Source organism: Hypanus sabinus, chromosome 12 (assembly GCF_030144855.1).
Source record: "Hypanus sabinus isolate sHypSab1 chromosome 12, sHypSab1.hap1, whole genome shotgun sequence".
NCBI lineage: Eukaryota > Metazoa > Chordata > Chondrichthyes > Myliobatiformes > Dasyatidae > Hypanus > Hypanus sabinus.
Window position 1 is genome coordinate 42,901,383 of NC_082717.1, and position 13,681 is coordinate 42,915,063.

Here is a 13,681-nt window from a genome sequence, read left to right on the forward strand (position 1 = left end):
ATTTCAGGACCTGCCCTATTTTAAAGAAATCTACCTTCTCCCTGTTTAAGGTCTCTATTCCTTGTCTATTCCCTTCGTATTAAACTCCTACTTTTAATCACATCTCCCTGTTCCCTGTTCCTCCATCTCTTGATGACTATTTGTTTGAATGTAATATACCCCAAGCAAAATGACAGCCCCATTTTTGTTCCTAATCTCTATTCATATGTCCTCATTTGAGGAGCCTTCTCAAATATCCTCCCTCAATGCTGAAGTAATGCATTTTTTGACTATCAATGCAATGTCACTACCTCTTTTTCATCCTCTTCTGTCTCGCCCTGTGACACTAAGTTGCTAATCTTGCCCATCTATCAATCATGTCTAAGCGATGGCAAGAACATTGTAGTCCCATATGTTAATTAAGGCTTTGAATTCATCTACCTTTCTAGTTAGACTCCTTACATTAAAATTGGATGCAATTTAGCTTTGTACTTCTCTTGTGTGCCTTTACTTGCCTACTAGAGTTATTAATATTTTCTCCTCTAGGTGACTCTACCTTCCCATCTGAAATACAGTGAGACCCATTCCCCTTCCAACTCAGTTTAAACCTTCTCTAAAACCATTAGCAAACCATCCCATTTTAGGTGCAACCTGTCTCTTTTGTACAGGCCACCTTCCCCAGAAATGGTCCCAATGATCTAGGAATCCAAAGCCCACCCCTCTATGCCTCATTTTCAGCCATGTTGATATCTGTTCTATCCACTGGCTCATGGCACGGAAGCAATCCAGATATGGCAGCCTTTCTGATAGGTTGACTGTAACTCTTCTACTAACAAGTTTTCAATCAAATTTGTTATTCCCACTTCCCCAAAGTCTCCAACTGTGACTCCATAATTCAATTTTCCTTGGTCTATCTTAATACTCTTTCTGAAAAACCACATACCTCATTTCTGAAAGATTTCCTTTGCCTTTGACCTATCAGTGACTCATAAGCCTTCCATTATGTTTGACCCTCATCAAGTTTGCCAAAGACAAGCTTCTCTTCTGAAATGCATGTGGCTGTTTCAAATTAATACCTCAACATCTTTAACAATTGTTTAATGTGCATTCAGACTTGGAATTGTTGTAATTTATGAATCAAACTCATGGATTTTTACTCTATCCAACCTGTGGAAGTATCAAATGACTAACCTGTCAATGCTTGCAGAATATATTGCTTTACAATACTATCGCAGGTAGACTATTGAATTAACAATTTTACTTTGACAACAGCTTAGGCTAATAGAAATATTTATGAATGACCATCTTCTCTCTACACTTTGCCATAAAATCATGCAATGCTTAATCAGCAAAGTGAAAACATATTAATATTTCCTTATTAACATCGCTATGTAATACAATGGCAACTATAATTTTAATGAGTGTCATGTTTATGTTGACTGGAATAAAACTGCCAATTGACTTTAAGTTGTTAATTTACATTCTTCTGTTTATAAAATTATATTTCATTGCTTGCAATTGTTAGAAAAATATGCAACAGGGGCACACATCAGATGAACAGTTAGGACTACTGTTGTAATGAAGATCAAAAGCATGTACCATGTATATGGTACAATTTAAAAATAAGTTTCAGCACAAAATCATTATCAAAAAACTAGTGAGCAGATCTTCTAGATGAAATATAAAAGGTTGCATTCCCATGCTGTGCCTTCCACATGCTTGGTGCTCCACAGGTATACCTTAAAGGGCTTTGAGCTTACAGGTCAAAATAAGAGTTTTGTGATGGTCGTTTTGAGTGAACAATGGTAAGAAATTAAAAGATGGACAGAGTCTTGAAGAATAATGCTGTGTTGTCTGTTGAAAGCATATTTCATCTCAATCAACATGTAAAAGTACAATTATCCATAACCAAAGCTTGCTTCACAGCTGTAAAGTTCAGCTGTAATGATCCCTGCACATTGCACTTGCACATCAATTCTGATAATCATAATCACGGTCGTTAAGCCGAATGTTCATTACTGTCAGGATGCTGCTGACAGCAGTTTCAATCATCAGCTGCATTGGGCAGCCAGTCAGTTACACCCATGTTTCTGCACCCAGAGATTTGCAACATTAAATCCATGATCAGTTCTACTTCCTACTCTATTTTAGAACTATTGAGGAAGAAAGGTTGACTTAATGTTCTACATTATGTACTAAGATAATTTTCTACTGATTTGTTTTTATGTTCTTTTCCTCAGTGAGTAGTTAACTGAAAATTTTCAATATGCAATGTTTCACTGTTCTAGGACCTCATATGGAAACATACTATTGAGATAACATTGTTCTTAAAATATAACTTCTCCTCAACCTGAAATTTGAGATCAAGCAGCCAACTTTGTGCCTGCATAGTTTAATCATCAGTGACCCTGGCCTCTACTAATGCTCTCAGTTCTTGATATTCATAGCAAGGAATGAATAAGATGACATCAAGTTTTATAGCTATATCAAATAAAATACAAAGAAACCAGTCCTATTAATAAAATCATTTAGAAATGCAAGAATTGTAAGCAGCTTGCAGCATTGTAAAATGATGGTTACTAACTAAATTAAGTTTAAATGAAACAAATTGTGGTTAAAAGAAGTTTCTAACACATTGTAATATAATTTACAGCTAATATTAGCAAAGTATTTTAATGTAATTTTACTTTTAAATGTATTTATTTGATCTTGCTAAACAAATAATTATCACAATCAGTCTGAATTTTCAAATAAATAAATTGTAATTCTACTAAATACTTCATGATTTTCCACTGTACTATCCTGCCTCACAACTTCTCATTCACATCATTCAGTCTGAAGATTTCTTTAACTCATGTAGCCATAGGAATACATTTTACAAATGACAGCATTTTAATGATGCTCATCCATTGCTTTCATTTATAAAGATTCCAAGAAGCTTGTGAATTGTACAAATGCAGTGGACTAAGAGTATCAATGAAGCAAAATACTTTGCTGAACCTTTGCTGAATTGTGTAAGATTAAATACCAAGCTGCTTAACAACCATGATGTGCAATGGTAACAGTGCCAAATTACATATATCAGGTTTATATTCTCCTTTCTGTTAGTTTTTAATCAGAAAAAGCAGGTGCAAGTAAATTAGTTGACGGATAATATCATCAAGTAGATTTTATGCAAGGATCAAACACAAAATTCTCAATTTGTAAAACCTCTTTACCCACTTCTCCAGTGTAATAAAGGGTGATTGTAAGTTAAAAGTTACGATCATCATGCATCCCTGAAATATTTGCTATCAGAATCACAGTCGGGTTTATTATCATTGCCATGTGTCATGAAATTTATTAACTTTATGAAATTTGTCAGGAACCTAATTTTCCTTTTGGCTACAAAAGCATTCTGATTTTTGTGGCATTTCCTAAATATTTACTTGAATTAAGAACATGGAATATATACTGTTAAAAGCACCAGTTTAACTGCCTGGGAAACTTTATTTATGGCACTAATTAAGGTGATGTTGTGGAACAAACATATGCACATTATAATTAGCTGGGTATTGTTTCATAAGCTCTAAAAGTTGTATTGAAGAAAGCTCAAATTATGTTCGTGCACACACATAGAAACACATACACACCAAATCTTCACTTTACTTAGTTCCTTTAAAAAATAACTAATTCAAATAATGCTAACTGTAGAATATCAAATTGTACATGTTAAAGTTGCCAAGGATGAATAAATTCATCTAAAGGATAAGAGTGTCTCCTATTACTTATGCTTTCAAAATTAAGGATATTGCTAACAAACAACATGTTTTCAATAAACCAATAATCAATTTGAAATTACAATACAAAAAAGCTTCCATTGATTTTTAAAATGTATTTATATTGCAAACCTACTCTCATATTACACTTTCATGATGAATATAGATGTTAACAAAGTCCAACAGTCAATCTTTGGTATCATAGATAGATATATCAAAAGTGAACAGTGATACATTGCTGCTTGCCTACCTTATTCATGAATGGTTTGTCTTCTGGTGCTCTGAAGTGCTTAGTTCCATAAGCAATGGGTCCATATTTGCTGCTTGTGTGTAGGAGTGGCTCATAGGTTTTAAACTTACTTGTACGGCTAAAGGGCAGGAATCTATAAGGAATAAAGACAAAAATATTGACAGGGTACAACATGTTTAGAGGTAAAATTCTCATATTTTCTAAATTATTGCCTAGGTCTTGCTGTTAAATGCTGACAGATCTGAGTGGAGGCTCTCCAGCACTTTAGCTGTAGAATTGACCCTTGGTTCTTGTACCTGTTCAAGCCTGATTATTTCAATTAGAATTAAGACTGCAAGGAAGAAAGATGTGAATAAAGTAAGGTCTTTCTATCATTATTTATATTTGCTTGCTGCTTATAATAATTGATTATCAATTTTAAGCATTTAATTTAATTAGAACATACTTAAATAATTTTATTTATTAATTAATTGCTCATAAATGTTTCTGAATACCAGCCATCAGAGGTGACAGGGGAATTTAAAGGTGAGGCTTCCCCATTGCATTCTTCAAGATAGTCTTCCTGCTCAGGGCCCTATCTATGGACTCTAATTGATTAAGACAGAATGTTGCATCTGGAACAGTAAAATCTGGTGTGGGCTTGTTTTGAGCAATTAGCATATGACAGACCCATACTAGAAAAATCCGGACAACATGGTCTATCTAAAAATGATAACCTTCAAAAGCTGTGGCACAAAAAAACTGCATATAATAAAAAAATGTTTGACTGTTTGAACTGTTTTTAATCACAAAGGCAGAAAGGAAACCTAATGATCACTCTATTACAAAATTATTACCAACCTACTTGTACTTGTTGGTCGAGGTTGACAATGGATGTTGCTTTCCAGCTGTGTATATTGTTGGCATAGCTCCATCTATGGCTGACAAGAGTCTCTTTTGCAAAGCTTGCCTCTATAAGTGGTTTCAGTTCTGCTGAAATGCAGTGTTCCTTTCTATGGGCTCATTAGTCTTCTTTCAGGAATTTTTCTTCACCTGACATAGGATGTTGTTTCACGGTGCTTCTCCACCTAGTGCAATCAGCAGCAAGTTCCTTCTAGGACCCAATATTGACGTCCAGCACCTTCATGTCCCACTTGTAGACATCCTTGTACTACAGTTGTGGGTGGCCAACAGCTTTCTTACCTGAAGCCAGCTCACCATAGACGACCAAGGGCTTTTGGGATGCCCTTCTCCCGAGGCATGCGTTTGGCAGGTTTATTAATCTTGCCCACTTAAGAGGCAAAACCATAATGCAAAAGACTATGATTAGAGATGTGCTGTTTGCTGCTGATCCACCAGTCACAACCCACACTTCACAGCACCTCCAGAGCTTGATGGACCATTTCCCTCAGGCCTGCAAGGAATTTCATCTATCAGCCTGAAAAAGACGAATGTCTTGGGAGAAAGCATGGTGGCACCAACAATCGTTACCATTGATAAATATGAACTAGATGTTGTTGTCAGTTCATGTACCTGGGGTCATCACCAGTGACAACCTCTCTTTGGATACAGAAATTGACAAGCGCATCAGGAAGGCTGAAACAACTCTTGCCCACCTCACCACACGAGTCTTGGAGAACTCCAAACTCTAGGTCAAAACAAAGATTGCTATGTACAACATTATGTATCTGCAATGCAGCAAGCCCTAGACAACAAATGCTAAGTAGGAGAGAGGACTCAACGCCTTCCATTAAAAGTGCTTTCGTCACATCTTAGGCACCTCCTGGACAGATAGTACCCAATGCTGAGATTTTCTCTCTTGCCGGCCTCCCTAGTGTGTACATCCTACTCAAGCAGCGTCAGCTGTGCTGGCTGGGCCATGTCTGTCACATGCAAGGTAGCAGCTTTTAGTTCATAAGATAAATATAGAGGGTTCATGTCCCTTAGCAGAAAGAAATTAAATTAGAGAGCATAGGAGAATTGAGAAAGAATGATTTTACTTGATTAAATGTCTAGATTTGGAAATATTTCCTGAAAAAGGTGATGGAGGCCTAAACCCTCATCATATTTAAACAGTATCTGTATGACTACTTAAGAGACATCTTCTGCAGCGCTGAGCCCCAGAATACGAAGCAGGATTAACCTAAAGTGCAATTGGCTTTCTTCTGTACTGTCAATTACCATGATTCCTGGAGAACATTACCCAGGTTTTCTGTCATTTGGATGTGGACTTTTTAATTAGTCTTACGTTTTTTTTATATTCCGTGATTTTTTTTGCCCAATCTTTCTCACTTTTTTTGTGTGTGGGAGAGGGGGATTTGGAGGTCGACGTGCCTGTTCTGATTTTGTTTTTCTTTTGTGTGGGGAGGGGTGATTTGGGGGTTAATAATCATGCTGCCATTCTTTTCTTTCTTCGTTTCATGGCTATCCGGAGAAGAAGAATTTCAGAGTTGTGTACTTTGATAATAAATGAACCTTTGAACCTTTCTGAATATTTGATTCTGTGATGCCATGATTTTATGGACAAGTGAACTCAGTTCCAGAGTATAATGACTCTTGATATCAAGGCAGCACTTGACTGAATGTAACTGAATAAAATATAAACTAATGGAAATCTAGGAGAAAACTCTTCATTAAGTTGTACCAACAGATGTTTGCTGTTGTCGGAAGTCAACCTTCTCCATTCCAGTACATTATTTTAGAAGCTCCTTATGAAGATTTCCTTATTGCAACTATCTTAAAATCAATAATATTCACCTTCAGCATGAGTAGGAATGTCAGCAGATCATTTAATTTCCAATCAACTTCCCAGCTCTTTACTTCACCACTCTTCCACCCACCCCCCACACCACTCCTGGTTTCACCTCGTGTTTCTTCCTCCCTTCCCCCCCCCCCCCACCTTCTAACACTGACTCCTCATTTCTTTTTCTCCAGTCCTAATGAAGGGTTTTGGCCCGAAATGTCACCAATGCTCTTTTCCATTGATGCTGCCTGGACTGCTGAGTTCCTCCAGCACTTTGTGTGTGTTGCTTGGATTTCCAGCATTTGCAGATTTTCTCTTTTTGGATAGGTTCTTCTCTTGAATCATTAATTCTCTTAAGTCTGGCTGTTGGGTAACAAGCTTTATCTACAGCCTAGTAGCCGGAGAAATTGGTATGTGGGTTATTATTAAGAGGACATTCAACCATCTCTCAAAAAAGAGTATTGCACCATCAAAGTATCAACGGTGTCAAATTATTGTAGTTTTGCTGTGTGTGTAAACTATGAAAAAAGTGAATGATAGACTACACAATTGAATTACATAGTTCAGAGTGAAGTGTGAATTCATCTTTTGATTTGACCTGTTGCAAATGTTGATGGCACATCATGACACAATTTGATCCTACATACAGTATGTTAGCATTAATTTCTAATTTAGTCATTTTAAAACTTAAAGATGAATCATATACTGTTAAGTAATGATACATAATTAGTTTTCCAAATATGCATCAAACTACAATGCTTTATCTTGCCACTAGTAGCAAACAATTCCTGTACTAATAACATGCCACTACAAAATTTAATTTAGTAATTATAGTTATTTATTTAATATGATTCAAAAATACTTTGTAAATATATTAATTGTTTAAGGTTCTACGTAAACACAAATTGTTGTTATCAGCAGAAAGCCATTCTTGCCACCCTGCCTGAAATGCCATTTTCAATGTGGGTGGGATGAGTAAGTGTGGTTGCACTTTCCCACCCACCAACAGTCTGACCCCATTTCACAGGCTGCCCGTGCGACAGTGACGGATGCAATGGGCCCATGAGAAGACCTTTAATAACTCACTGGTGACTTTGTCATTCATGAGTTATTAGGTCTTTCTCACTCGTGGAATAAACTGGCTACCTCATTGTCCCTCTTGTGTATTCTCTATTTATTAGGCTTGCTGAAATAGACACAACAATAGTTTACAAAAACTAACAGAAACTAGCAAAATTATTTCAATGGTAAAGAAATATCAGAGGTTAATAACTATTAAGCCATAAGTACATGCCCTGGAAGACACAATCTTCCACTAATAGATCTGCATTCTAGAGGAATGGGAAGGGCATATTCATTTTAAGATTTAAGATAAAAGTAAAAATTTGGATTAATTATCCAAGAAATATAAACCTATAAAACTTATTTAAACAGACATTAAAATAACATAGGAATAAGTTTTAGTTAATTGCTGGAATATCATTTAAAAATGTTGTAGATGGCACCCAACACCTTGAACAAATAGCAATGTTTCAGTATAAAATCCTAAATTAAGTGTGAAATTTAACAGAAGGGTTATGACATATAGGTGTGGTATTGTGTAAACAATAGAATTCTAGGAAGACTGCCAAATGTTAATTAAAGTGTATGTTGATTTTTCAAATTACACCCCAGACACTTAGCTGGGGGTATTCTATAAACAGATTTAACCAACATGAAAAGGTGGAGTGTCAGAGGAGTTCTAAATACCACTGGGCTTGCTTATGTCGATGTTGATGCAGAAAGAATGTACTTTTTAGGTTCACCTGTGGCAAAACCAAATATTTTAAATTCTAAATAGGGTTGGTTACCCTAGTAAGTTGGAAGTTGTAGATGATGTAGATTGTTTAACAGTGAAAAGAACATCCTGCTCATTTACCAAATGTTTTTATTGACTGCTTAAAAAGATGAATTGCTGTAATATCTTATAAAGTATGTTCCATTACAGAGGTTATATTATTTCCACTAGATTAAATAAAATATTATAATTATATTCTAGCAAAATGTTAGAAATATTATAATAGTAAATAAACCATGCTATAAAAAATCTCATTTAAAAGAATTGGAAACATGTTCCTCCTCTTCATTGTTCTGATGTTCCAGTGATATGTAAAAGTTTCTTAGCAGCGCAGGAACAAGTCGCCAAGACAATTCATTAACTTAAGAGATGCAAATGCACTGAAAGCAATAAATGTCATAACATCAAGACTTGTTTACGTAGATATGTAATCCAAGAACTTAAAAAAGGGCTAGGCAATCTCGGTATATATGATTCTGTGTTGCCAGCAATTGGGAACTTAATTTTTTTTACCCAGAACTAATATTAAGAATAAGCATGTATGAATAAAAAAACAGAAGGAACTATCACATAAAGCTTGTGCAGTTTATATTCCACATATTTATTAAATAAAATAACATTTACAAGACTGGGATTTCCTTTGCTCCTACAGCAACCATTTTGGTGCTGGGCTCATAGTCTAGAAATCCAGTAACAATAAAGATCCATACCAAATGGAATATAAATTAGTCAGGTCTTTGACCATGTGACTGGGATTGAAAAAGCCACAGATGAGGAAGAGAGTCTGAGGATTTGGAGAGACAGATGTTGAGGGGTGGTGTCAGCTGTCAGCAATGGTTCAGATGGTGCCTGAGACTTTTGATTGGTTTAGAGAATTTGGTGATGGGTGAGTTGATCTGGTTAAATAAACTGTATATGGGAAGAAGTCATCAGTTGATGTGGGGACCCAGTTGTAGTCAGATGATTTAAAATAAAAAATAAGAAATTTTGAAAATACTCAGCAGGTCAGGCAGCATCTGTGAAAAGTGAAAGAGTTAACATTTCAGACCAAAGATGCTATATCAAAATAGGAAAGAGAAAATAAGCTTTAAGCTGCGGTGAGAGTTTTATCTCTCACAGGTTGTCTCTGATAGTTGTGGAGAGGATGTTATAGTGGGGGAGTTGAGGACCAGAGGGCACTGCCTCAGAATAGAACAGAGATAAGGAGGAATTTCTTTAGTTGGAGGGTAGACAATTTGTGGAATTCATTGCCACAGAGAGCTGTGGAGGCTAAGATATTTGGTATTAAAATGGAGCTTGATAGATTCTTGACGAGTAAGAGTGCAAAAGACAGGAGAATGGGATTGAGAAAGAAAGTAAAATTGTCATGATGGAATAGCAAAGCAGACTCGATGGGGTGAATGGTCTAATTCTGCTCCTAAGTCTTATGTCTTTTTAAAACTGGAGTACCACAAGGATAAGGTTCTCAGTAAATGAATGGGAGCAATTAGAGAGTGAGCACATAGACAAGAGAACATTGACAAATGAAGGGAGGAATCAGAAAGGGCCAAGAAGGAGGATACATACAGCAGGGAAGATGAGGAGATGTTCCTGAAGTTTGAATTGGGATTCAATGTTGCAGAGCAAGAAGCTGCACTCTGGTAGGTCACAGTGGGTATGAGATGGAGTATTAAAGATTTATCATAAACCGCCTCATCTTCTACTCAGACAAACCAGATTTCTGGACTCAGTACTGAATACTACAACTTCAGGTAACTTAATTTCACTGCATGTATCAATCATCCAACTCAGATAAAGGCTCTTTATGTTTGTGTCAGTTATAGAGTAGTGAAGCAGCACCTTCAGCCACATCATTCATGCTAACCGAGGTGCCTGCATAAGGCCCATATCCCTCTAAATATTTCCTCTCCGCATACTTGTCCAAGAGTCTTTTAAACATTGTAATTGTATCCACCTCTACCACCTCCTTTGGTGCTTCTCCCATATAATCCCACTCTCTTATGAAAAATGTGCCCCTCATGTCTCCTTTAAACCTTTCCCCTCTCACCTTAAACTTAAGCCATTCTAGATTTAGACTGGGTGGGGGGGAGACTGCTGCAATCCACCTTATTTAAGCCCCTCATTATTTGAGAAACCACAATAAGGTCTTGCCTCAACTTCCTTCTTTCCAGGGAAATGAGCCTCTGACAAACCAGTCTCTCCTTACACTCAAGCTTCTCAGTCCAAACAAAATCCTTGTGAATCTTTTCTACACCCTCTCTAGCTAATCTCAGAAAAAAGAATCTCAGGGTTGTATGTGGTGACATGTATGTACTCTGATAATTTTACATTGAACTTTGAACATTACTTTGGACTTTAATCACATCCTTTGTATAGCATGACAGACGTAATATTCAAGAGCGGTCTCACCAACATCTTGTACAACCATAACATGACATCCCAACTCTTGTAATCAGTGCCCTGACCAAAGAGGGCAATTGTGCCACTCACCATCTTCATTATCCTATAATTGTTTTGCCATTTTCAGGGAACTTTTATTCCAAGGTCTTTCTGTTCTATCAAGTCTCAGGCTCCTGCCATTTATTTTATATGATCTGTCTTGCTTTAACTTCCCAAAATGCATCACTTTACATCTAGCTTGATATGTCAGGCACTTCTTCCTGTTCTGTATTTCACAACTAATACATCCCTTTGTCTATGCTCTGTCTATGTTCTCACTCTCTTACTGTTCCTATTCACGTGTTGATCAGGTTACCTTGTTTACAACTCAGTCCCATAGTAAGTAACTGAAGTTATGTCTATAGTTAACAAGTTTCACGAGCAGCCTTGGTCCTGCTTAGGAAAATCTCCTTAAGCCATGTAGAAGCAACCTCACAAGCATTTCTGCCTCTAGATTTTATGCGGCATTCACATTTGATTGAAGCACCCCATGTAGTGTCCAAATGTGCAAAACATCAATGTGCATTTTTAGGGCATTTCATGGATGAACCAGAGAAAAAATAAAATCCAAGATATAAATCTTTTATTATTTATTTTGTAATAATTGGAATGTGCAATGCACAACTATGTGGTTATATGCAAATCTAGTATTTAGGCAAGAGTGTTTTATTTACCAATGTCACTAAAATTCTTCAGCAAATACTGGTTTTGAGATTTTTTTTTCAGTTGCATAATTTCCTAACAAAAAAATCACTGCATTTTCTTTGAACTGATGGTAAAAGATATTGAAAATATGCAATACTTTACAGTACTGTCACCATATGGTGCTCAAAACAAATCATGCATTAAAATAATTATCATAATTCATGATCACAACTTACACTCACTTGTTTTCAATCTCAAAGTATATAAATCTAAATACCAAGCAACTGTTAAGAATAAAATTCATGAGAGTGAGGCCTTGATTTGGATGTTAGGTGTCAGTCTTAATTTTTCCTTAGACTTGTAAACCATATTCAGTTTAATAGTAACATAGAACATTACAGCATAGAAACAGGCCTTTTGGCCCTTCTTGGCTGTGCTGAACCATTTTTCTGCCTAGTCCCACTGACCTGCACCTGGACCATATCCCTGCATACACCTCTCATCCATGTACCTGTCCAAGTTTTTCTTAAATGTTAAAAGTGAGCCCACATTTACCACTTCATCTGGCAGCTCATTCCACACTCCCACCACTCTGTGTGTGAAGATGCCCCCCCAATGTTCCTTTAAACTTTTCGCCCTTCACCCTTAACCCATGTCCTCTGGTTTTTTTCTCCCCTAGCCTCAGTGGAAAAAGCCTGCTTGCATTCACTCTATCTATACCCATCATAATTTTATATACCTCTGTCAAATCTCCCCTCATTCTTCTATGGTCCAGGGAATAAAGTCCCTATTCAACCTTTCTCTGAAACTCAGTTTCTCAAGTCCCGGCAACATCCTTGTAAACTTTCTCTGCACTCTTTCAACCTTATTAATATCCTTCCTGTAATTCAGTGACCCAAACTGCACACATTACTCCAAATCAGGCCTCACCAATGCCTTATACAACCTCACCATAACATTCCAACACCTTATAATCAATACTTTGATTTATAAAGGCCAATGTACCAAAAGCTTTCTTTACTACCCTATCTACCTGTGACGCAACTTTTAGGGAATTTTGTATCTGTATTCCCAGATCCCTCTACTCTACTACATTCCTCAGTGCCTTACCATTTTATATTCACTGTTAAATAATATTTTTAAATACTAGAGTTATAGAAAATCATTTTTGAAGTAGTAAGTGATGACAATTATCTCAGGATTCTACAATAAATTATTTTGATAGTTATCGTAATACAGTAAAGCAATAACTTGTTGAGGGTTGATATATTTCCATGCTAGTGTATGAAAGACTATAATGAATGCCCTTCAAGATGAATAATTATGAATTTCATAATTGGGCAGTTCGGTAGTGTAGTGGTTTAACATAGCACTTTACAGAGACAGCAAATGGGCTTCAATTTCCACTGCGATCTGTGAGGAGTTTATATGTCATCCCCACAACTGCATGGGTTTCAACAAGGTGCTCTGGTTTTCCTCACATTTTCCAAAGACGTATGGGTTAGGATTAATAAATTGTGGGCATGGTATGGTGGCCCAGCAAGCATGATGACATTTGCAGGCTCCCCGCACAACCTTGGACTATGTTGGTTGTTGTTGCAAATGATACATTTCACTGTATAGTTCGATGTACGCTACATATTGCAAATAAAGCGAATCTTTATATTTACACAATTAGTTGCTTTTTCCTGGATTGAAATATTTGGTTCCTACTCCAAATGATATATTTGTATGTTCTGACACTGCCTATAAAATATGGCAACCCTGGAACTAGATATCATTGATTTTTAAATTTGGACCTTTTCAATTCTCCTCAGCATGAGTTGGCAAATATCATCCTTTTACCTCCTGCTTCCACCTGTAAGTTGGAAGAAATTGGTTTGTTTCCATGGTTACAATATCAGCATGTTTCCAATCTAAGTAATACCTTATGTAAAACACAAGCCACTGCTGTGCATCATTGTTCTTGCATAAATAGATTAAGGTTTTATCAGTTATCTTTACATTTTTTGACTGTTTTTCTTCAAATTATAAATATTGTGACATGTGTG

At 36.4% G+C, this 13,681-nt stretch overlaps 1 protein-coding gene across 2 annotated transcripts in view; it reads right to left on the reverse strand.

Annotated features, from left to right (window-relative positions):
- The window catches only part of spata17 (spermatogenesis associated 17), a 264,787-nt gene that overhangs the window by 130,446 nt on the left and 120,660 nt on the right, over positions 1-13,681 (reverse strand). For both annotated transcript variants that reach the window (XM_059985846.1, XM_059985845.1), the window contains exon 9: positions 3,988-4,120. In XM_059985846.1, coding sequence (XP_059841829.1) covers positions 3,988-4,120 — 133 coding nt within the window. The remainder of the gene's footprint in view (positions 1-3,987; positions 4,121-13,681) is intronic.